Below are 25,051 nucleotides of genomic sequence, written 5' to 3'. Positions count from 1 at the left end.
CAGTGTCTCGAACCCGAGCTCTTGCTCTCTCACACACACCAGACTGTGTGTCTGTGGGGACCAGTGTCTCGAACCCGAGCTCGTGCTCACACACACTCACACCAGACCAGGCTGTCAGTGGTGTCAGTGGGGTCCAGTGTCTCGAACCTGAGTTCTTGCTTTCTCACACACACACACACACTCACACCAGACCAGACTGTGTGTCTGTGGGGACCAGTGTCTCAAACCCGAGCTCGTGCTCACACACACTCACACCAGACCAAGCTGTCAGTGGTGTCTGTAGGGTCCAGTGTCTCGAACCCGTGCTGGAGAATAACCATGCGACGCTGTGCAGCTCGTCTCATTCATGTTTACTGCTGCGTGGTGCTCCAGCCTGCTGCAGGTGTGTGCACTGATTGTGCCCTCGTGTCGATGATGTCACTGATGTTCCCGCGGCAGCAGGATGTTTGCAGCTGCCGCGCTGTTGCCATGGTGACAAACACAGCTCTCAGCCTGCGCCACTTCCTGTTTCCAAGAGGAGGGGGGAGGTTTCGGGCCTCTCTCGCTCACTCACACCTGGCTCCACCTCTGCAGGTTTATAAAGCCCTGCCGCCAGCAGCTGTCGCCATGGCAACAAAACAGGTAACAACAGGGACGATAAGAGCGTGCAGGGACATCACCACTGTCGGCTCCTGGCACTCGCACACACACACACAAAAACAATGACGCACACAGCCGGTCAGACAGGAGCCAGACGCGACAACTGTAATTGCTGCTTAGATAGAGCTGTTCATGTATACTGAACAGTATTGAAATGCATTGTCTCTGCATAGCTACAGCACTGTACTACACAGCCTGAACACTATGGGGGCGGAGCGGTGGCTCTGTGGCTAAGGATCTGCGCCTGTGGCTGGAAGGTTGCCGGTTCAAATCCCGCAGCCGGTAGAGGAATTCTACTTCTCTGGGCCCCTGAGCAAGGCCCTTAACCCCAACTGCTCCAGGGGCTGTACAATGGCTGACCCTGTGCTCTGACTCCAAGCTTCTCCACCTGTCTGTGTGTCTCATGGAGAGCAAGCTGGGGTATGTGAAAAATTCCTAATGCAAGAAATTGTAAAGGGTTAAGTGATGTTATACTGTCTTTACATAGCTACAGCACTGCACTACACAGCCTGAATGCACCACAGGGCCTGGTACAGAGCACAGAGCACAGGGTACAGAGCCCAAAGCACAGAGCACAGGGCGTGGTACAGACAGAGCACAGAGCACAGGGCGTGGTACAGAGCCTGGAGCAGGACACAGAGGGGGGCGGTGAAACCGATGAGACAAACAGCATCAGCAGCCTGCTGTCCCCCCATCCCCCTTCCTCACGCTGCTGTTATCTGGGTGTGTCGCCATGGAGACTGGGGGGGTGACGGGCGACAGCTCGGCTTTCCAGGAACGCGGCCGCCCAGCGGGCCACTTCCTCTCCTTCGCAGAAAACACGCAGCTCCTTGACTACAGACAGGATGTGATGTCATCAAAGCCCAAGGCAGCTGCAGACACAGGCGGGCATGCGAGCTAAACCAATAGTGGGAGCTGAGAGAACTGGAATCTACTCCACGTGGAAGTGGGAATTTGGGGAAGACACTCCAGTGGACATAGACAGCTGTAGGTGCAGTGCCCCCTGGGACAGTGGAGATCCTGGCGCCCTGGCCCTCGTTGACAATGGAAACGGGTGCTCTGTTCCCCCAGCACCCCGTGTGAACAATTGTACTCACCGTATTTAAACAAGAAACAGGCAGAAACAGAACAGCGCTGTGTGCATGAGACACAACACCAAGCACACAAGGGAGCCAACACAAACAAGACAGTGTCGCTCGGGACTAGAGTCCCTCCTAACAGCCTGGTCAGCAGTTCCTCTGTCCTGCCTGAGCTGTGAGGCCGGACCCCTGCAGTGGAAAGTGGGATGACAGGCGCTGTAGAAACCAGGTTGTTAGGATGAGAACATCATGAAGTCACAGACGAGAGGACATCATCTGGCCCGTTTGGACCAGAGGGACATGTTGTGCTACTTAGAAACCAGTCGATCTGCTCCAGACGTTTCCTGGGTATCGACATCAACATCGTGTCTGGGCACCCTGTTCCACTCCCCCACAAACCTTTGTGTAAAGATGTGCCTCTGGCTTTGGGGGCTGTTGGTTGTAAGGAGGGGGGTTAGTACGACTATCAGAGTGGGGCGGTAAATGTCCCCACAAAGACAGTAACCCCTGTCCCTCCCGAAGGGAAACCGCCTGTTTGATTGTGAAGGCAGTGTGAGAAACTGTCGGGGTGCCACAGTGTCGCTGCACGCACACATCACACGTTATAAAGTGAAACTGGCGGAAATCGAGGACGGGCCCAGCCGACATCGCTGCTCAACCACCACGGTGATACCCCGCACACAAGCCGAGGGCGGCCTCTGGTGGCGGCAGGGGCGAATTGCAGGGGCAGGTGCCGACACACGAGCCGAACCTCCGCGGGCCTCGAGCCAGTGAAAGACTGGAATCGCAGTCAAACGGGGTGACGAGCCGGCACTCCTCCCCTGAGCGGAATCATGAATTAAGGAAGCAATAATTCAGGAAAACGGCGGGTTTTCGTCGTCTTTGTACAGCTCGTCGCTCAGGTCTGCATCCCCAGCCTCCTCAGTAAAATAAAGACACACCAGCACAGGACCGTGATCTATCGCGCTCAAAGTGAGCCCACGCGTGTTTGTGGTTTTTAAAGGGGCGCGCACCGGGCTGCGGCCTCTTCTGGGCTCACTGCCTGAACCGTGTCGGCAGGTGGGGGTACCCCCGGGGGCCCGGGGTGTGCTATTGACTTGTCCCCCCTGTGTTTCCTGGGGTCTCACGGGAATCCGTGTAAGTCCTGACTCATCTGTGTGAACCCGGTCTATCCCTCTGGAATGCAGAGCCTGTAAATATTCACCGACACGAGTTTGGACAGCTCCTGCCAGAGACCGCCTTGCAAACTAGGATAGAGAGAGAACGTTTAAAATTGTCCAGGGGTTTAGTCCTGTTACACGAACAGTTTCTAGACGCGAGCAAGAGGATTTATGTGTGTGCTGTGTAAGGCTGGAGATGAAACTCTTAACATCTGTTACCTGTATGTAATCAAGAGTTGTTTTCTGCTAAACGTGATCTTTTAGCATTTCCGTGTGAATGGCAGATTGAAGGAGTCTATTATATTTCACGTTTTAAGATGTAATACGGAAAAAGAACATCTTTTCAAAATGAATCTTTTCGATAGTAGAGCCACAGTACCCATTGGTTCGGTGCTGCTCTCTCTATCAACATGTATGCAGTACGACTGAAACGCAGAATTACTTCAACTCTGTTGTGGTGGTTAGGTTTGTAATTATCTCTGGAAAAACATTATTCTGTGTTTTTTCTCGATCTTATTAAAGGACTCTTCAAATCCCCGCCTCAGATTCCTTTATCTAGTTCTAATTCAGAAGTCTAAATCATCCACTGCCCTCGTTTCCAAGTGTTTGAAACATGTCCGATTCCGTTTGACTTTTTGGGGTGAAAGAGTGTACCTATTTTCCGTGTTATCCGATTTGTTTTGTTTTTTCTTCAACATGTTTGAATGTTTGTCTTGTATCGTTATTGGCAAAAAACAAATCTGTAAGAATTTTTCATTTCTTTAAACTCTGTGGGGAATCGCCGCCCACTGGCGCAGGAGTGAGGACTGCTCCCCGACTGTACCCCCGCTCTCGCAGCGCGCCAGGACGAGCCCCCCGGCGGGAGATGCGTGGTCCTGCTCCCCGCCCGTCTCCCCGGGAGCTGGCTGTTCAAGACCAGCCCTGCACCTCTCTGCTGCTCTTAAAGAGTCTCCGAGCTTCCCTCCCTGAGTGCCGGCGTCTCTGCTTCGCTCTGCTGCCGGATTTCTGACCCGCTTCGCCAGGACTCCCGCGCCCGGTATCAGCCTGTGCTCGACCGCAGCTACGCCGCTGCTTCACCGCCAGGGGGCGGCCGCGGGCGCCACTGCCGACCCGCTGGGCCCCCCCGCAAGAAACCACCACAGCTCGAACTGCTCTCCACCGCTTTATTTCAAGATCAGGGGTCCTTCATGTGCAAGTCCTTCGTGCGGGAAGACAGGAGACCCGGCAGGGTTAGAAAATAAATAAAAGTCCTAAAGAAATCATCCACTTGATCAAATAAATACATGAACAAAGATAAAATACAACAAAAGTAGAGATTACTGGGCTGCACTGTTTCTGGACAACTGAGATGCTACCTGTCACCCCCTCCTCCTCCTCCTCCTCAGTGAACTCCCTCAGCTGTCCTCGTCATGTACAGCTCTTCCCTCCGTTCTTCATCACCACCAACACAAAACTCAACAACAACAAGAACCGCAACTAAAAAATAAAAACTCTGTTTCACAGCTCAGTTTCTGTTCAGCCGTCTGACCTCGGCTTTCTGTCCTCTCCCTCCTCCTTCTCCCCCGAACCACTCTATCCCTCCTCTCTCTCCGCCCCCTCTCTCTCCCCTCTCCCCCTGCTCCTTTCCCATCTCCTCTCCCTGTATCTCCCTTGCTCCTCTCCCCTCTCCTCTCTCTCACCCCCTCTGACTTGCTCCTTTCCCCTCTCCACTCTCTCCCCTCTCCTCTCTCTCTCCCTTGCTCCTTTCCTCTCTCCTCTCTCTCTCTTCCCCTCCCTTGCTCCTCTCCCCTCTCCTCTCTCTCTCCCTTGCTCCTCTCCCCTCTCCACTCTCTCCTCTCTCTCTCTCTCTTGCCCCTCTCCCCTCTCCTCTCTCCCTTGCTCCTCTCCCCTCTCCTCTCTCCCCTCTCTCTCCCTTGCTCCTCTCCCCTCTCCCCTCTCCCCTCTCCTCGTCTCCCTCTCCCCTCTCCCCTCTCCCCTCTCCCCTCTCCCTCCCTCTCCCCTCTCCCCTCTCCCCTCTCCCCTCTCCCTCCCTCTCCTCTCTCCTCTCTCCTCTCTCCTCTCTCCTCTCTCCTCTCTCCTCTCTCCTCTCTCCTCTCTCCTCTCTCCTCTCTCCTCTCTCCTCTCTCCTCTCTCCTCTCTCCTCTCTCCTCTCTCCTCTCTCCTCTCTCCTCTCTCCTCTCTCCTCTCTCCTCTCTCCTCTCTCCTCTCTCTCCCTCTCCCTCTCCCTCTCCCTCTCCCTCTCCCTCTCCCTCTCCCTCTCCCTCTCTCTCTCTCCTCTCTCTCCTCTCTCTCCCTCTCCCCTCTCTCCCTCTCCCCTCTCCCCTCTCCTCTCTCTAGCCGAACCTCTCCCTCAGCAGCAGTAGCAGTTTCTTCTTGCCCGGATTGCTGTCTCGCAGCTCCTGCAGGAAGCTGGCGAAGTGCTGGTGCCCGCCGGGCGTGGCGAGGAAGGCGGGGCGGGCGAGGGAGAGCAGGCGCAGGACTTCGCCATAGCGGCGCCCGCCCCCGGCGGCCAGGCGGGCGCGGACCGCCCCCGCGTACGCCCGCTGTGCCGCCCGCGCCAGGAGCCGGAGGCAGGAGGCGAGGCCCGTGCCCCAGTGGTCCGCCGGCGGGCCGCACAGCTGCAGGACCTCGGACAGCACCGGCGCACAGCGCACCGTGCCCACCAGCGCTCCCGCCGCGCCCGCCAGCTCCGCCGCGCCCAGCGAGCGCGCCAGGCCCACGGCCCACAGCACGTCGGGGACGGCGGGGTGCCCGTCCGCGTCGGCGCCGATGCAGAGGCGGGCCAGCGCCATGGTGGCCAGCGTGCAGGCCCGGCGGGGCAGGCCCTGCTGCTCCAGGAAGCGGGCGGCGGAGAACAGACTGGCACTGCTCTGGCTGCCGCGCGCTGCTCCCACCACGATGCGGTAGGCGGCGTCCAGGGCAGTGGCGTCGCCCTGGCACAGCGTGAGGGAGGGCAGCGTGCAGGTCAGGGGGTCCCACGCCAGGCACTCCAGCGCCACCGTTCTTGCGCAGCCTGCCAGCTGGCTGAGCTCACCCGGGCTGAGCCCCGGCCCTGTGGAGAGGGCACCAGGCACCAGCAGGGTCACGGCCTCCTGAGGCGTGAGGAGAGACTCCCAGTCCTGCATCAGGAGGAGGAGAGCAGGCAGCCCTGAGAGAGAGAGAGAGAGAGAGACTGGAGAGTTAGCACAGTTATTCCAGACAGCCCCGAGAGAGAGAGAGAGAGAGAGCCTGCAGAGGAATGACTGACCGTTCTGGGCAGCGCACTCCGCCAGCCAGGTCACCATCTCTTTGCGTCTCTGGCTCCTGGAGCCCCGAGTTCTTCGCGCTGCCTCGACCCCCAGCTCCAAGGCCACAGCCAGCAGAGGGCGCTGCCCGTGAGCCGGGGCCTCAGGGGGGGCCCCGACTGTGGCGGCGTCGCGAGCCAGTTTGTGGAGCAGCAGTGCGGAGTGGACGTGCTGGAGGATGGAGTCCAGGACGACCCGCAGTCGCGCCTCATCGCCTGGGGAGACAGACATCAGAGTGAGGCGCCTGCTCAGCTGGGAGCGCCAGTACCATGCCGGGGTCAGAGTGCAGAGGTCAAGGGGAGCCAGTCAGTGTCTCCGGGTGAGAGTGCAGGGGTCAATGTGCAGAGGTCAAGGGGAGCCAGTCAGTGTCTCCGGGTGAGAGTGCAGGGGTCAATGTGCAGAGGTCAAGGGGAGCCAGTCAGTGTCTCCGGGTGAGAGTGCAGGGGTCAACGTGCAGAGGTCAAGGGGAGCCAGTCAGTGTCTCCGGGTGAGAGTGCAGGGGTCAATGTGCAGAGGTCAAGGGGAGCCAGTCAGTGTCTCCGGGTGAGAGTGCAGGGGTCAATGTGCAGAGGTCAAGGTGAGCCAATCACTATCTACAGGTGAGAGTGCAGGGGTCAATGTGCAGAGGTCAGCAACATCAGGTCAGAGTGCAGCGGTCAAGGCATACATGTCAGTGATAGAGAGTCATAGCGCAGAGTGCCGTTCAGTCAATCGGAGAGTCAGTATAGAAAGGAGAGTCAGCACAGTTATTCCATACAGCCCTGAGAGAGAGAGACAGTGGTCAGGGTGTGGGACAGCACAGTACTGACCTTTAGCTGTGGTCAGCAGCGAGGCAGCAAGCTCACACTGCCGTGTCTCCAGGTGACCCAGCACAAACCAGCCGGGCACATGACTGGGGGACAACAAGGGGTCACCAGAGGCTAGCGGGGACTCCAGCATGGGCATCCTGCCAAGCACATAGACACAGACAGGCATCAACACCCAGACTCCAGCACAGGCATCCCGCCCAACACACAGACACACACAGGCATCAACACCCAGACTCCAGCACAGGCGTCCTGCCCACCACCCAGACTCCAGCACAGGCGTCCTGCCCAACACCCAGACTCCAGCACAGGCGTCCCACCCAACACACAGACACACTCGGGCATCAACACCCAGACTCCAGCACAGGCGTCCTGCCCAACACCCAGACTCCAGCACAGGCGTCCTGCCCAACACCCAGACTCCAGCACAGGCGTCCCACCCAACACACAGACACACTCGGGCATCAACACCCAGACTCCAGCACAGGCGTCCTGCCCAACACCCAGACTCCAGCACAGGCGTCCTGCCCAACACCCAGACTCCAGCACAGGCGTCCCGCCCAACACACAGACACACTCGGGCATCAACACCCAGACTCCAGCACAGGCGTCCTGCCCAACACCCAGACTCCAGCACAGGCGTCCCGCCCAACACACAGACACACTCGGGCATCAACACCCAGACTCCAGCACAGGCGTCCTGCCCAACACCCAGACTCCAGCACAGGCGTCCTGCCCAACACCCAGACTCCAGCACAGGCGTCCTGCCCAACACCCAGACTCCAGCACAGGCGTCCCGCCCAACACACAGACACACTCGGGCATCAACACCCAGACTCCAGCACAGGCGTCCTGCCCAACACCCAGACTCCAGCACAGGCGTCCCGCCCAACACCCAGACTCCAGCACAGGCGTCCCGCCCAACACACAGACTCCAGCACAGGCGTCCCGCCCAACACACAGACACACTCGGGCATCAACACCCAGACTCCAGCACAGGCGTCCTGCCCAACACCCAGACTCCAGCACAGGCGTCCCGCCCAACACACAGACTCCAGCACAGGCGTCCCGCCCAACACCCAGACTCCAGCACAGGCGTCCCGCCCAACACCCAGACTCCAGCACAGGCGTCCCCCCCAACACACAGACACACACAGGCATCAACACCCAGACTCCAGCACAGGCATCCCGCCCAACACACAGACACACACAGGCATCAACACCCAGACTCCAGCACAGGCGTCCCACCCAACACACAGACTCCAGCACAGGCGTCCTGCCCAACACCCAGACTCCAGCACAGGCGTCCCCCCCAACACACAGACACACACAGGCATCAACACCCAGACTCCAGCACAGGCATCCCGCCCAACACACAGACACACACAGGCATCAACACCCAGACTCCAGCACAGGCGTCCCCCCCAACACACAGACACACACAGGCATCAACACCCAGACTCCAGCACAGGCATCCCGCCCAACACACAGACACACTCGGGCATCAACACCCAGACTCCAGCACAGGCGTCCTGCCCAACACACAGACACACACAGGCATCAACACCCAGACTCCAGCACAGGCGTCCTGCCCAACACCCAAACTCCAGCACAGGCGTCCCCCCCAACACACAGACACACACAGGCATCAACACCCAGACTCCAGCACAGGCGTCCTGCCAAGCACAGAGATGGGCATCGACATCGGTTTTGTGCATTTCCAGTCGTACCTCATGGCCCTTAGTGCCACCCGGAAAGCCAGCTCGGGGTCATGGGGCACCAGGGCACCCAGCAGGTATCGTGCTAGAGAGTGCATGGGCACTGTATCCTGGGGTACCACCTCCCCTAGTGCACTGAGCACCCCCCCTGAAGATAGAGAGAAGGATTAATACTGACAGACTGGCTGACTGGATACTGGAAGTGATGATGATGATGTTTGTCCTCCCTCTTACCCTCCAGCAGGGCGGCACTCTCTCTCCGCAGGGTGGCGATGACTGGGTCAGTGAGAGGAATCTGGACGAGCCGGGAGATCAGCCTCTCCTCACATCTCACAGCCCGGTCCTGGGACCCCCGCCCCACGGGCAGCGCCCTCTGCTGGCCGAGCCCCCACAGTGCCACCTCCACTGCCACGCACACACTGCACTCGCCCGAGTCGCGCAACCCGCCTGCCGCGGGCACAGTGCCTGAGAAACAGCAGGAATGTGGGAGAGAGGAGGGGAGGGGAAGCAAAGGGAAGAGGTGAGGAAGGGGGCGAGGTGGAGAGAAGGTATGTAGCTTGCAAACTGTCTACATGTCTGTGTGTCCAGTTCAATTAAAACATCTTTACTGACATCACCACGCACACAGGCCAGGGCTGTCTCCTACCAGGACAAGGGGCGTGGCCATCCTCATTCGCGTGACACGCCTCCAGGAAGGTGTCAAACAAGCAGCCAATGGGATCCAGTGGATGCCCCACCCACCCTTCAGGATTGGCTGCCTGGGTCACAAGGTCCTGTGGAGATCCTGTGGGAGGAGGAGCCAGAGACCTCTTACAGCGCACATCTGACTCCCTCACCCGAGCCACAGATAACAAAGCCTATGGCTCCCAAATAGAATGCAAACCATCTCGCTGTCCCACCTTCTCTGGCCGGTCGGAGCCCTTCGGACACCCTGCGCCTCTCCAGTCTCAGCGCGCTGACGACGGCCAGCCCCAGCCGCAGAGCCTCCTCCCCGTATCCATGACGTCGCAGGGCGCTGATGCGCGCACACACCAGGGGCAGGGGCTCTCCCGCCCACGCCGGTGCCCCCTGCGCCCCCTGGTCACCCCGCAGGACTCTCTGGAGCTCGGGGGCCGTCCACTGGAGCCCCCCACACTGTAGGGCCGGCCACAGCACTGAGCGCCGGGCTGAGGGGGAGGGAGGGAGGTGTGGGGTAAGAAGCAGGCCGACAGGCGCAGGCAGCAGCAGCGCACACGCAGGAAGGAAGGCCGTCGGGGTGCGTACCTGTGACCTGGGAGCCCCGTGCGTCAGCTATATGGTTCCCCTCCTCCAGCGGGGTGGCCTGATCTTGGTTCCAGTTCTGCAGCAGGCTCAGCCAGTGAGCACGCTGGTCCGGCCCGGTCCAGGGACTGAGCACCACGCTGACCCACAGAGAGGCTGGAGGGAAACAGAGGCCAAGACTGGTAAGACACTGCTGGACGCAGCCCAGCAGACGGACAGACGGGCGCTCTCCACTCGGACTCTCTCACTCACCCAGCTGCTCCCACAGTTCTGTCACGAAGGGGCTCAGCGCCCCCGAGCTGCCCCAGCACCCCAGAACCAGCTCTCCTGTCAGCACAGCCAGAACCCGCGGTCCGTTACTGTCCTGGCACCTGAGCATCTCCCGCACCTGCGCAGATCAGGAGAGATGAGACACAGACAGACTCCCTGCCCCTCCTGCACCTGCGCAGACCAGGAGAGATGAGACACAGACAGACTCCCTGCCCCTCCACCTGCGCAGACCAGGAGAGATAAGACACAGACAGACTCCCTGCCCCTCCTGCACCTGCGCAGACCAGGAGAGATGAGACACAGACAGACTCCCTGCCCCTCCCTGTCAGGTCCGTACCGTGCGAATCAGCGCCGAGATGTGTGCGCAGCTGGATTGCAGTCCTCTGCTGCTGACCGAGGCCTTGACGACTCTTCTGAGCCTCTGTCTCAGCTGGTCCTCCTGCAGAGCCCAGCGCCCGTCTCCCTTTGGGCCCAGTCCGGCTGTGGGGTCCGGCGCTCCTGGGGCCACACCGCAGGGTCAAACACACGTCACCCCAACGCCCACAGCAGCGCAGAGAGACGAGGACGCACGCGGACACGGACTCACCAGGGCGCCCCTCTTCCTGCAGCTGCTCCGCCAGCTCCTGGGCCGCGGGCACCAGCGAGGGGGGGTTCTGGGCGATGAGGTGCTGGGCCAGTTTCTGAAGCTGGGCTCGGCTCAGGCGAGCCAGCGTGTCAGAGATGGGGGGCCGCCCACGCACCCCCCTCCCGCCCCCTCGCAGCCGGAACAGCAGGAGAGCGACCACATGGGCACAGTACGCATCCCCCCCGCAGGAGCAGGACACGGCAGTGACCCTGCGCTGGGCGAACGCCAGCGACACGCGGAGGACCCGCGCGCCCTCGCACGCACACGCGGGGGGCTGGAGATTCGGGTCCGAGGACAGACACGCAGGGCACTCCCTCACGCTGGCGCTGAGCAGGAATCCTGGGAGAGGGAGAGGGAGCGAGACTGAGCCTGTCCTGTTCTGCCACCTGCCACCTGATCTCAGAGTTTCGGCGAAGACAAGCTGGGACACGACTGTCGCACCTGGGAGCTCACCTGCCTGCAGTCAGAGCACAGAGGCTCCACTTCGTGCTGTAACACTGATCCACAGAGATACACCCTACTGTTCCTGTACCGCATTGACCCACACAACCCACCTGCTCCTGTACCACACTGTGACACTGACCCACACACCCACCCTGCTCTACAGCTCCTGTACCACACTGTGACACTGACCCACACACACCCACCCTGCTCTACAGCTCCTGTACCACACTGTGACACTGACCCACACACACCCACCCTGCTCTACAGCTCCTGTACCACTCTGTGACACTGACCCACACACACCCACCCTGCTCTACAGCTCCTGTACCACACTGTGACACTGACCCACACACACCCACCCTGCTCTACAGCTCCTGTACCACACTGTGACACTTACCACACACCCACCCTGCTCTACAGCTCCTGTACCACACTGTGACACTGACCCACACCCACCCTGCTCTACAGCTCCTGTACCACACTGTGACACTGACCCACACACACCCACCCTGCTCTACAGCTCCTGTACCACACTGTGACAGTGACCCACACACACCCACCCTGCTCTACAGCTCCTGTACCACACTGTGACACTGACCCAAAAATGCTGTGATTCTACATTCTTCTCTAACAGAAACCAGAAAGGAATTTGGAGCCTTGGGTCACAGTTACAACCAAAGAGGGGAGACACTGAGCGACAGAGCAGCCCCAGCAAGAGAGATCAGAAGGGAGAGACTGGGAGAGTTTCGTCGCCCCTGGCACCACATCACGTGAGCAGTCTTGGCGTATGTAGGACACCTACTGGTAGCACTGGAGCCCACCTGTTGAATCCCAGCCCCAATCCCTCACTGAGCCACGAGCATACACGTCAGGCCCTGCACCTAAGAGCAGTGTTGGCACACCTGGCCGACACAGCGCAGGTCACGGGGACGGTCCAGACTGCAGGACAAGCCAGGAGAGGCACAGAGCTGCAACAGCGGGAGCACTACCTACAGTACCATCCCCTCCACTGAGAGGGTCTGTTCCCAACACATTCCAAAAGGCAGTGCGGAAAACAGCCACAAGGGAATAGCGGATAAACGCTGGTGAAATGTATCCAAATGGGACTCACCGACTTGCAGGATGTCCTGCACGGCTCCGGGGGTCTCCAGGAGCTGCACCCCTCTCTGGAAGGAGCCCCCTGCCTCATCGCCCAGAGAGGAGTAGAGCAGAATCTCCCTCTCGCTGCGCGGGAATGACCAGAACACAATCCGATTCCGGATCACATCCGGGACCCGGAACAACTGCTCCTTCACCTGAGAGAGAGGGGTTCATACAGACACACTGACTGACTGGACACTCCAGTACATTAACACTGCACTGAGAGAGAGGGGTTCATACAGACACACTGACTGACTGGACACTACAGTACATTAACACTGCACTGAGAGAGAGGGGTTCATACAGACACACTGACTGGACACTACAGTACATTAACACTGCACTGAGAGAGAGGGGTTCATACAGACACACTGACTGACTGGACACTACAGTACATTAACACTGCACTGAGAGAGAGGGGTTCATACAGACACACTGACTGGACACTACAGTACATTAACACTGCACTGAGAGAGAGGGGTTCATACAGACACACTGACTGACTGGACACTACAGTACATTAACACTGCACTGAGAGAGAGGGGTTCATACAGACACACTGACTGACTGGACACTACAGTACATTAACACTGCACTGAGAGAGAGGGGTTCATACAGACACACTGACTGGACACTACAGTACATTAACACTGCACTGAGAGAGAGGGGTTCATACAGACACACTGACTGACTGGACACTACAGTACATTAACACTGCACTGAGAGAGAGGGGTTCATACAGACACACTGACTGGACACTACAGTACATTAACACTGCACTGAGAGAGAGGGGTTCATACAGACACACTGACTGGACACTACAGTACATTAACACTGTACTGAGAGAGAGGGGTTCATACAGACACACTGACTGACTGGACATTACAGTACATTAACACTGCACTGAGAGAGAGGGGTTCATACAGACACACTGACTGGACACTACAGTACATTAACACTGCACTGAGAGAGAGGGGTTCATACAGACACACTGGCTGACTGGACACTACAGTACATTAACACTGCACTGAGAGAGAGGGGTTCATACAGACACACTGACTGGACACTACAGTACATTAACACTGCACTGAGAGAGAGGGGTTCATACAGACACACTGACTGGACACTACAGTACATTAACACTGCACTGAGAGAGAGGGGTTCATACAGACACACTGACTGGACACTACAGTACATTAACACTGCACTGAGAGAGAGGGGTTCATACAGACACACTGACTGACTGGACACTACAGTACACTCAGGCTGGAAGCAGTGGACAGTAAGGAATATCTCAATGCAGTAACTCCAAGCTTTAAGAACTTCACCTGTTCATACGTCCAGCTCTCCACCACTCTCTGCGCGCTGAGGTCCATCAGCGACTGCACCCGCCGCCTGTGTCCGGCTCTGAACTGGACTTCTCCGCACAGTGCTGACGATGACACCCCGACCCCGGCACCGGCACCGGCACCGAGGCGTCTCCGCTTCGCTGGCGGCTGGTCCATTCCCCTGGGACCCGCTGGACGACTTTGCCCTGCAGCCTCAGTCCATAGGCAGGTGAGCAGAGATGATCGGAGCTGTCGAGCGTCTCTTCCTCGAGGGTAGCCCGTAAAAAACAAAGTTTTGCGTCAACTTTACTTTTTGTGTGTGTGTGCTCGTCCTCGGTCTTTCAGCGTCACGATCCCTTTAAATCTTAAAACAAATACCGTGCTGCGGCTCCGACGCTTTCCAATTGCGACCCCGTCGACCCGCCCACCGCAGGCGCCCCATTGGCCTCAAATGGGCTTCCTGCCTCCTGAGTGGTTCGAGCGCCTGTCCGTCCACCTGGAAGTCCACATATGGCCACGCGGTTCTTTCTCTTCATTCACAAAAAAAAACCGGTTGGAACGTGAGTCAGCGGAACACGCCCCCTCGCGCGGCGACACAATGGAACAGAAACACGTTTCGGCGAAACCGCGGAACATTTCCCCGCCTCGCGCGGCAAACCCGCTCGACTCCTCCGGCCGGACCGGCGTCCTCGCGCCGCTGAGCTCAGTGGCCGCAGCCCAGACCTTTCGTGCAGACACTGTCTCACTCGCTGCAAGAGGAACAGGTTGTTCCCCGAGGAGTCAGGGGGCTGGAAATATGGTAATGAGCGCTGCGCGATAAGAGAAAGCCGCCTCGGAGCTGCGCGGGTAGAAGAAACCGAATCTCTATGGTCCTCAGCCCTGTTTGTGGAGGACGAGCGCACACAAGGACGCTGCAGGGAGACGCTTCTTTACACTCAGGGCGGTGGGAGCCGGGAACAGACAGCCCGGTCCTGACTTCCTGCATCCCGAGAAGGGCTGGTACCGTCTCTGCCCCTGGGCTCCAGGGCAGCGCTACTCTCTACTGCCCCACTGCCCTCTTGATGCCAGTGCTGTCTCTTTACCAGGGCCACAGGGCGGCACCACTCTCTACTGGCCCTCTTGCCCCGGGGCCACAGGGCAGTGCCACACTCTACTGCCCCACTGCTTGAACTTGAACTTTATTGCCACATGTAACTGGTACATGCACTGGTCCAAAGGAATTCTTACTTACAGAAAGTCTCTCGATTGTTAAAAGAAGTGTAGAAACACAAAGTGCAGACAGTGCATCAAGACAATATACAAATAAACAGTAGACAACGTACAACAAGTAAACAGTTTGAGTGTAAACAATGCAGATGTGTAAACAATGGCTGGAGTTGTGCAATAAATACGAAATCATAAAGAGGTAGATGGTGATGGTGTAGGTGTGGTCCGAGGGGCATGGCCAAATGTGTTCGCCCATCGCACTGCTTGTGGATAGAAGCTGTTGGAGAATCTAGTGGTCAGTGTCTGTATGCTCTTGTATCTCTTGCCTGAGGGCAGTGGGGTGAAGAGCTCATGCCCGGGGTGGTGACTGTCCTCTGTGATGGCCAGAATTCTACCATGGCAGCGGTCCTCATAGAGCTGTTTAATCTCTGTGAGACCACAGCCGGTGATCTTCTGGGCCACATTGACCATTCTCTGCAGTGCCTTTCTCTCTCTTGCGAAGAGGTGTTGCTGTACCACACGGGGATCCCCTTGGTGAGGACGCTCTCGATGGTGCAGCAGTAGAAGTTCACCAGCACAGGTACTGGCATCCCCCATCGCTTGAGGCACCTCAGGAACTAGAGGCGCTGCTGAGCCTTCTTCATGATAGAGTCCGTGTTCACAGTCCGGGTTAGATCTTTAGAGATGTGAATTCCCAGAAACCTAAAGCTGGGGACTGTTTCCACTTCTGTTCCATCAATACTGAGTGGGCTGGGAGCGTGTGGCCTGTGTCTCCGAAAGTCCACTATTAGCTCTTTCGTTTCATTTACGTTCAAGTCCAGGTTATTGCTATGACACCACCTCAGCAGCTGTACGACTTCCTCCCTGTAAGTGGACTCGTCATCATCGCTGATCAGGCCTATTATAGTGGTGTCGTCGCAAACGTAACGATGTGGTTGCTGCTGGGTCTTGCTGTGCAGTCGTGAGTGAACAGGGAGAGGGCAGCCCAGTACGTGGTCTCCTGTCACAGCCTGAGGAACAGTGAGTCTGTCTCCCAATAATGCTCCATATGTTTCCAGCATATGTAAATATATTATATGTCTTTGTTGTAAATGTCTGTAGATTTTATTTTACTTTTATTTTCTGTTTTGTTTCATGTGAATTTTTATTTGCTTTGGCAACACTGATTGTACCCATCAGTCATGCTAATAAAGCACCTTGAATTGAATTGAACAGGGAGTGCAACCTTGGACTCTGACAGCAGCCTTGTGGGGTTCCAGTGCTCAGGGTGAGTGGTGTTGATGTTTTATTACCTATCCGCACCACCTGTGGTCTCTCGATTCGAAAGTCCAGCAGCCAGTTGCAGACAGGGTTGCACAGTCCTAATCCCCTGAGCTTTGTCACCAGTTGGCTGGGTATGATGGATTGAATGCTGAGCTGTAGTCCACAAACAGCATTCTCACATACGGGTTCGCAGTGCCCAGTGTTCCAGGGCTGTATGTAGGGCCAGGGAGACAGGATCATCAACTGATCTGTTGTCCTGGTAGGCGAACTGCAAGGGGTCCAGGGGTTCAGAACAAACTCACTCTGCACACTTGGGGTCTTCTCAGCAGTTCCCATGTTCAGAACATCAAAGCGGGCATTGAAATGCTGTCTCTGGCTCCAGGGTAGCACTACTCTCTACTGCCCCACTGCCCTCAATGTCAGTGCTGTTTCTGCCCCAGGGCCACAGGGCGGCACCACTCTCTACTGCCCCTCTTGCCCCGGGGCCACAAGTCAGCGCCACACTCTACTGCCCCACTGCAGTCTCTTTGCCCCAGGGCCACAGGGCGGCACCACTCTTTACTGCCCCAAGGCCACAAGTCAGCGCCACACTCTACTGCCCCACTGTCGTCTCTGCCCCAGGGCCACAGGGCAGCACCACTCTCTACTGCCCCACTGCCGTCTCTCTGCCCCAGGGCCACAGGGCGGCACCGCTCTCTACTGCCCCAGGGCCACAAGTCAGCGCCACTCTGTATTGCACCTCTTGCCCCTCTTGCCCCAGCGCAGTGCCACTCTCTCCTGCCCCTCTTGCCCCAGGGCGGTGCCCCACTGCACCTCTTGCCCCAGGGCAGTGCCACTCTCTACTGCCCCTTTTGCCACAAGGCCAGCACCTCACTCAACTGCCCCAGTGCTTCTGTAGCAGTGTTGAGCGGGGCTGTAAGACTCCAGGCAGGGGCAATTCACAAACTGAGGCATCTGTTTACGAAGAAGACACACAGTCACTCAGGGCAGGGAGTACAAGGCTCTGAGAGACAAGAAAGGAACTCAAGTAGTCAGTGCATTTTGAACAAAATAAATAGAATAAAGTAGAAGTCTGCATTGAGTGAATTCTGAAACATTTAATTAAGAATAAAAGGCAGAAACTCTGACAGAGGAGTGTTCACAGAGCCAGCAAGATTTCAAACAACTTCCAGAACCTGAAAATAAAATAAGCAGCATGTTTGAGGACAGGATCTAAGGGTCTAAGGTTGGGTATGTTTTTTTTACCTGATAGCTGTGGACAGTGAACTTCTAGCCAAAAACATCTACGAATCCCCTAAATAAAACGATCAAACCAGCAACTTCAGAATTCCTCCTGCCCGTGTCCCGCTGCCCCCTGCTGGACTGGTGGAGGTACTGCAGCTTCCTGCTCCATACAGAGCCCTACAGTACCAGAGCCCAGTCTCAGACTCGGTCCATTCCAGGCCTCTCGTGCGAGTCTGTGCACGTCCAGGGTCAGAACCATGCGCTGGCCCCTGGCAGGGTGAGGCCGGGACACACAGACATCAACAGTGCGGGCAGGTTCAGTCCACGACGTTCTCAAATGTACAGTATGTCCTTAAGCTGCAGATCTGCAGCAGTTCCATGCTGAAGAGGACAGGGGGAAACACCCGAGAGGTGGAGCCCCTGGCTTGTCAGAGGTGACCAGGACACACGGTGCCGCGTGCTGGAGAGCGCCCAGCGAGGGGAACCCCGCTATCAGAGCTCGCCCCTCTCTGGAGGGGAGTGGGCAGCAGCCTGCAGTGTTTTGCAGTGTGGGGGGCATGCTGTGCAGAGACACACACAGAGGTCCATTCCACACTGAGTGGAACGTGCTGAGGTGCAGGTGTGTGTGTGTAGTTGTGTCTGTGCGCAGGTGCAGGTGTGTGTGTGTAGTTGTGTCTGTGCGCAGGTGCAGGTGTGTGTGTGTAGTTGTGTGTCTGTGCGCAGGTGAAGGTGTGTGTGTGTAGTTGTGTGTCTGTGCGCAGGTGCAGGTGTGTGTGTGTAGTTGTGTGTCTGTGCGCAGGTGAAGGTGTGTGTGTGTAGTTGTGTGTCTGTGCGCAGGTGCAGGTGTGTGTGTGTAGTTGTGTGTCTGTGCGCAGGTGAAGGTGTGTATTTGTAGGTGTGCGTCTGTGCTCTACGAAGACTTCGGCTTTCCAGGTTTCCCCTCTGTGCTCTTCAGCAGGCTCAGCCTCTTGTGCAGGGAGGTGCTGGCCCTCTGTGTCACCTCCTGCTCGATGTGACTCCTGATCGCCACCTCCAGGCTCTGAGGGGAACAGCAACAACACTGCCATCAAACCGACACCCCACATGAGCTTTGAACCTCTTTACACAACTTGAACAAGTTAGACCGTGAGCCGACAGGGGGGCTCACTGTAACTCCCCGAGCCCACAGGGGGGTTGTTATAACCCCCTGAGCTGCCCGTGAGGCGATGGCCGCTCTCACCTTCTTCAGTTTCTGCTGCTGGACCACCTGGGCTTTCTTGGGGGCGATCGCTCGGGCTGCGTGCAAGAAACACAAGCAAGATTTTACTTGGACACGATTTTAAGAACTCAGCTGGGAAATAAACATGTAAAATTGTGGGTAGTCATAGGTACGTACAGAAATAGACAACTCAGAAAAGACATCCACTGCTGGCCACCTCTCTTAAGTGCTCAACACACAGCACTAACAGCGCTGCACCTTCAGCCATTCCGGCTCTCCATCACCTAAGGCACCCAGAGCCAACATGGCGGATATAAAAAAGCGCAGTTACCCTAACGAAATAGTTAGAAGTCCTTCCGTACAAAAAACGAAACCCCAATACTCGCCTCCCTTCTTTGGCCCTTTATTTTTGTGCTGCTGTTGCGCTTTTTTGACTCCGGGACGCTGCGCTTTGAACTTCTGCTTTCCCTGTGCCATGCCGTCTTCCGAGTTCGTCTTCGCGCCAGGAACTATGGGACAAGGCAGGCAGACAGGCAGGAAGAAGGGTGTTGTGGGATACAGAGGGGCAGCACCGTTAGACGCCGTCTTGCTCTTCAGAAATAAAGCTGCAGTTATTTTACTTCACAACTGCTCTCTAGATAGATGCAGCGACTTCACTGAGATTTTATTAGATCTTTTCATGTAATTAAATCTGGGCTGGATGGCAATATTGCACACGGTACATTACTGTCAACACTTTATTCAGACATATATTTCTACATTCTACACATAGAGACCCCGCGTGCACTGTCACTGCTGTCCGGCGGCACGGGAGCGCCCTGACCACCGCTCCCAGGTCAAAGGGCACCAGCGCACCCCTGTGGCCCACACAGCTGGCGCTCCGGCTGCAGTGCGGCGCTGCCCTCTCCCCTGGTGATCCCTGGCACGGCGTCATGTGGCACATTCACAGGCACAAGACACAGCAACACTGCAACTAGACTGACCCGGGAACTCTGACCCTCTGCCATTAGACAGGTGGCCAGGAGGATCTCTTCAGCAGCTCCCAGAGCACAGTCCCCCTCAGGACCTGGACCGGCCCCCCCAGGACCTGGACTGGACCCCCTGCAGACATTCTAGCCCCCCCAGGACCTGGACTGGACCCCCTGCAGACACACCACCCCCCCCAGGACCTGGACTGGACCCCCTGCAGACATTCTAGCCCCCCCAGGACCTGGACTGGACCCCCTGCAGACACACCACCCCCCCCAGGACCTGGACTGAACCCTCCTGCAGACACACTGTCCCCCCAGGACAGGACTGGACTGGACTCCCAGTAGCAGCACGAAAGTGGTCAGCCCTGCCTGTGATCTTGGCCTGGGCTACAGCCGCTGTCCAGCTCGGGAAGGGGGGTTCTGTCTGCAGAGAGATGGCCTGGAATCACATTCGTTTCTGACCCGTAAGGTCTCAGCACCTGTCAGGCACCTCAAGGGAAACACCCAAGCAGAGAGTGGGAGACCTGCAGCCCCCGGGTAACCAGGGCAACCAGGGCTGTCTTTATCCAGAGCCCCAGACCCTCAGGAGAGCAGGGCTGGTGTGTGTGTATTTGTGCATCAGCGGTCGTGTGTGTATATTTGTGCGTCGGCAGTCGTCTGTGTGTGTATTTGTGCGTCGGCAGTCGTCTGTGTGTGTATTTGTGCGTAAGTGCTGTACAGACTGCACGCCTGCCCCTGCGGCTCTGCTCAGCTGTGTCCCTGCAGGCGACCCTAAACCCTAAAGGCCACGGTCTTTACTCGAACCCTCCCTGTCGGAGCTGGTCAGGAGGAGTAGCAGATCGACTCCGAGTCGGCCCTGGAAAAGCCTGGATTCGGGCTAGTGTCACAGACAAAGCGATTTTCCCAGATCAGCTGGAAGAAGGAATGTCAGACGTGGGAAAAGTTCTTGGGCTAAATAAACGGAGTGGGTGGAAGAGATGGGTACGAGGAAGTCCGGCCTTGGAGGGCGGGGGGGGTGACAGTTCTCCATGATGGCAGGATACAGACTGGAATTTTGCCGGCTGCTGGGGCCCATATAAGGAAAGGCGCAGAAATCCTGGTGACAGAAGGCGATGAGAAGGGCACAGGGGTCGCAGGGCAGTGTGTGTGCGTTAGTGTATAAGCCAGCGCGCAGGGCTACACTGCAGCCTCCCTCCAGCAGGGGTCACTAGAGCGCAGTGAGCCGGCCGGTCAGCGCAGCCTGCAGCTCTGAAGGTAGGAAGACGCCCAGCTCTGTGATGATGCCACCTGTGATCAGCTGATGCGGAGTGACGTCGAAGGCAGGATTCCACACGTCAACCCCTGAGAAACGGAGAGGAAGGAGAGGTGATCACCCTGTCCTTACTGGACACTCCAGTACATTAACACTGCACTGAGAGAGAGGGGTTCATACAGACACACTGACTGGACACTACAGTACATTAACACTGCGCTGAGAGAGGGGGGTTCATACAGACACACTGACTGGACACTCCAGTACATTAACACTGCACTGAGAGAGAGGGGTTCATACAGACACACTGACTGACTGGACACTCCAGTACATTAACACTGCACTGAGAGAGAGGGGTTCATACAGACACACTGACTGGACACTCCAGTACATTAACACTGCACTGAGAGAGAGGGGTTCATACAGACACACTGACTGACTGGACACTACAGTACATTAACACTGCACTGAGAGAGGGGGGTTCATACAGACACACTGACTGGACACTCCAGTACATTAACACTGCACTGAGAGAGAGGGGTTCATACAGACACACTGACTGACTGGACACTCCAGTACATTAACACTGCACTGAGAGAGAGGGGTTCATACAGACACACTGACTGACTGGACACTACAGTACATTAACACTGCACTGAGAGAGGGGGGTTCATACAGACACACTGACTGGACACTACAGTACATTAACACTGCACTGAGAGAGAGGGGTTCATACAGACACACTGACTGGACACTACAGTACATTAACACTGCACTGAGAGAGAGGGGTTCATACAGACACACTGACTGGACACGAGCTTATATGACAAGTAAACTGTATTTCGTACCCGAGGCAGCGATGGCAGCTCCATTAATGTGAGTGAGCTCTGTGGCCGGGCGCTCCTCGATCACAATGTCATTCCCGCTCTCCAGGTTCAAGTCACATGACGTGCTGGGTGCTGCCACGTAGAATGGAATCCCATGGTGCTTTGCTGCAATAGCCAGCTGGTAGGTGCCCACCTTGTTGGCTGTGTCACCATTGGCAACAACCCTGTCGGCCCCCACGACCACCGCTGTGGACACACATGGACAGGACTGACTGACCGACCGAGGGGAAGAAAGAGGTGCCTTTCACTCACACACAAACACACAAACACCATGCTGGCACCACCTGACCACTACATTGAGTCTGACAGACAGACTCTGGAGTGGACCAGCCTGGAGTAAAGCCTGGAGTGGACCGGCCTGCTGTGCACCAGGAGTCTTGGCGACAGCTCTGTAAAGCCTGGAGTGGACCAGCCTGCTGTGCACCAGGAGTCTTGGCGACAGCTCTGTAAAGCCTGGAGTGGACCGGCCTGCTGTGCACCAGGAGTCTTGGCGACAGCTCTGTAAAACCTGGAGTGGACCTGACTGCTGTGCACCAGGAGTCTTGGCGACAGCTCTGTAAAGCCTGGAGTGGACCGGCCTGCTGTGCACCAGAAGCCAGAAGGTAACTGACCTGAGATGCCCTTTTCTCTCATGGCGAGGGCAGCGGTGCTGTCAGTGATGAGGGTTGCTGGGATGCCTTCGGTCACCATCTCGTATGCGGTCAGCCGCGCGCCCTGGTTATAGGGCCGCGTCTCGGTGCAGAAGACCCGCTCCAGCCGGCCCATGGCGTGCAGGGAGCGCACCACACCTGTGCAGAGACACAGCAGCACGGTTGCTGAGCACATGCCTGGCCGCCACAGCCCCCCGCACCGGCTCGCTCCACCCGTCTACAGGCCTCTGGGGAAAGACCTGCCCCTGTTCTCAGGTTTACATGCCCTCCTTTGCAGTTTGCACCCACATCCTCTGGTTCTGGTCATTGCAGCTCTGAAGAGCAGCATCGCCAGTGTGCCTGAACCCACCAGCATGTCTGAACCCCTAAACCCACCAGTGTGCCTGAACCCACCAGCATGTCTGAACCCCTAAACCCACCAGTGTACCTTAACCCACCAGTGTGCCAGTGTGTCTGAACCCTCCAGTGTGCCTGAACCCACCAGCGTGCCTGAACCCCTAAACCCACCAGTGTGCCTGAACCCACCAGCATGTCTGAACCCCTAAACCCACCAGTGTACCTTAACCCACCAGTGTGCCAGTGTGTCTGAACCCTCCAGTGTGCCTGAACCCACCAGCGTGCCTGAACCCCTAAACCCACCAGTGTGCCTGAACCCACCAGCATGTCTGAACCCCTAAACCCACCAGTGTACCTTAACCCACCAGTGTGCCAGTGTGTCTGAACCCTCCAATTTGCCTGAACCCACCAGTGTGCCTGAACCCCTATACCCACTACCGCCGTGCCAGTGTGTTTGTGTCGGGCTGCAACTCACCCAGTGCAGTTCCATACCCAGACGTGGCCAGTGACCCCGTGTTGCAGTGGGTCAGGACGCTAATCTGTCCATGGGGGACCCCTGATAGGATGTGCTGCGCCCCAAAATTTCCAATCTTCTTGTTGTCGCCGATATCGCGCTCCAGCATGGCCTCGATCCAGCCAATCACGCTGAGGGACAGACAGAGGGGGAGGGCACTTCAGACATGCGGCTCCGTCATTGGCCGAGGCTGAGTCAGCGTCGCGGCCGCCCCGCCCTACCTCTCCCTCAGCTCCTCGGCGCTCCGCTCCTGGCTCTCCCTCTGCGTGAACTCCACCAGCTCGCACGCCGCGCGGCTCATGTTGACCGCCGTGGGCCGAGCAGAGCTCAGGTGGCTCAGCGAGCTGTGCACGAACCACACCAGCTCTGCCACCTCCTGCAGTGGCCGCGCCCTCAGCTCCACCGCCAGGCTCAGACACCCCACGATGGCAATCGCTGGGGCGCCACGAACCTAAGACAGAAGGACATAAGAATTCATAAGAATTGTACATATGGCAAAAAACTCCCCTATCTACCTGTGACAGTGAGAGAGACGTCATACACACCCATCACACTGCACTGGGGAGCGAGAGGGTCACTGCACACTGTACTGGGGGAAGAGAGGGTCACTGCACACTGTACTGGGGGAGAGAGAGGGTCACTGCACACTGCACTGGGGAGAGAGAGGGTCACTGCACACTGCACTGGGGGGGAGAGGGTCACTGCACACTGCACTGGGGGGGAGAGGGTCATTGCACACTGTACTGGGGAGAGAGAGGGTCACTGCACACTGCACTGGGGGGGAGAGGGTCACTGCACACTGCACTGGGGGGGGAGAGGGTCACTGCACACTGCACTGGGGGGGGAGAGGGTCACTGCACACTGCACTGGGGAAGAGAGAGGGTCACTGCACACTGCACTGGGGGGGGAGAGGGTCACTGCACACTGCACTGGGGGGGAGAGGGTCACTGCACACTGAACTGGGGGAAGAGAGGGTCACTGCACACTGAACTGGGGGAAGAGAGGGTCACTGCACACTGCACTGGGGGAGAGAGAGGGTCACTGCACACTGCACTGGGGGAGAGAGAGGGTCACTGCACACTGCACTGGGGAGGGAGAGGGTCACTGCACACTGCACTGGGGGGAGAGGGACACTGCACACTGCACTGGGGAGAGAGGGTCACTGCACACTGCACTGGGGAGGGAGAGGGTCACTGCACACTGTACTGAACCCCACACTACACTGGGAGAGGGTCACTGCACACTAACGTTAATCTATAACTAACACGCACTGCACACTAACGCTGTACCCGTGATACTCCAGAGACTGGCGTGTTCCCACGTCACTGCGGAAGGAGCAGAGTCCGGGGATGAGCTCGAAGTGGGTGACACGGCAGCGCTCAGTCTAACACACAGCAACATGCACTCTCAGTCAGCGCAGGACAGTACGTTACGGTACGGTAGGAGTGAATGCCTCGCCTTCATGGCCTTAATGGCGTCCCAGCCGTCCTGGACCGAGCGGATCTCCTCGAATTCGGTCTGGTGCGGAAGCAGGAGCTGGTTCAGGATCTGCAGGGACCCGTCCCGGTACCGGATCGCTTCCAGCGTCATGGCGCGACAGCAAGACGAATTTCTCTCCAATTGTCGCTACGGTAAATGTCAACGGAGTACTGTGCGCTGGAGGTCCAAACTCAAGAGTCCGAAGACAAAGGACGCGTTCCGTTAACGTGGAAGGAAACCGACGACAAATATAACAGAAAAATCCACTCTGACACACGGAACCACGTGTTCTTCCAGACAGGAAGCAGACCCCCCCTC

At 57.4% G+C, this 25,051-nt stretch overlaps 3 protein-coding genes and 1 long non-coding RNA gene across 4 annotated transcripts; 1 reads left to right on the top strand and 3 right to left on the bottom strand.

The window, feature by feature from the left end:
* The first annotated feature begins 206 nt into the window (after positions 1-206).
* On the top strand, positions 207-4,385 carry LOC107077561 (uncharacterized). The gene is made up of 2 exons (XR_001478579.2): positions 207-621; positions 3,676-4,385. It is a non-coding gene; the product is annotated as an uncharacterized lncRNA (long non-coding RNA).
* A 783-nt stretch (positions 4,386-5,168) lies between these two features.
* LOC102692684 (zinc finger SWIM domain-containing protein 4-like) lies at positions 5,169-14,576 on the bottom strand. The gene is made up of 13 exons (XM_069195643.1): positions 13,754-14,576; positions 12,397-12,580; positions 10,803-11,180; positions 10,554-10,714; positions 10,199-10,334; positions 9,950-10,102; positions 9,586-9,852; positions 9,333-9,470; positions 8,921-9,151; positions 8,699-8,834; positions 6,972-7,108; positions 6,126-6,377; positions 5,169-6,026 (listed from the first exon to the last, which is right to left on the bottom strand). Exons 1-13 carry the CDS (start codon positions 13,928-13,930, stop codon positions 5,212-5,214), a joined length of 3,165 nt encoding a protein of 1,054 aa, XP_069051744.1. The 5' UTR covers positions 13,931-14,576; the 3' UTR covers positions 5,169-5,211.
* A 2,723-nt stretch (positions 14,577-17,299) lies between these two features.
* On the bottom strand, positions 17,300-19,181 carry c11h19orf53 (chromosome 11 C19orf53 homolog). The gene is made up of 4 exons (XM_069195645.1): positions 19,031-19,181; positions 18,666-18,721; positions 18,312-18,485; positions 17,300-18,271 (listed from the first exon to the last, which is right to left on the bottom strand). Exons 1-3 carry the CDS (start codon positions 19,119-19,121, stop codon positions 18,357-18,359), a joined length of 276 nt encoding a protein of 91 aa, XP_069051746.1. The 5' UTR covers positions 19,122-19,181; the 3' UTR covers positions 17,300-18,271; positions 18,312-18,356.
* A 186-nt stretch (positions 19,182-19,367) lies between these two features.
* Positions 19,368-25,040, bottom strand: mri1 (methylthioribose-1-phosphate isomerase 1). The gene is made up of 6 exons (XM_069195644.1): positions 24,713-25,040; positions 23,476-23,705; positions 23,216-23,385; positions 22,366-22,542; positions 21,716-21,940; positions 19,368-20,956 (listed from the first exon to the last, which is right to left on the bottom strand). The coding sequence occupies exons 1-6, from the start codon at positions 24,842-24,844 to the stop codon at positions 20,823-20,825; spliced, it is 1,068 nt and encodes a 355-aa protein (XP_069051745.1). The 5' UTR covers positions 24,845-25,040; the 3' UTR covers positions 19,368-20,822.
* Positions 25,041-25,051: the final 11 nt, after the last annotated feature.

Source organism: Lepisosteus oculatus, chromosome 11 (genome assembly GCF_040954835.1).
Source record: "Lepisosteus oculatus isolate fLepOcu1 chromosome 11, fLepOcu1.hap2, whole genome shotgun sequence".
Classification (NCBI taxonomy): Eukaryota; Metazoa; Chordata; class Actinopteri; order Semionotiformes; family Lepisosteidae; genus Lepisosteus; species Lepisosteus oculatus.
Note: the sequence above shows the minus strand (reverse complement) of the source record. Positions and strands in the feature narration are given on the sequence as shown.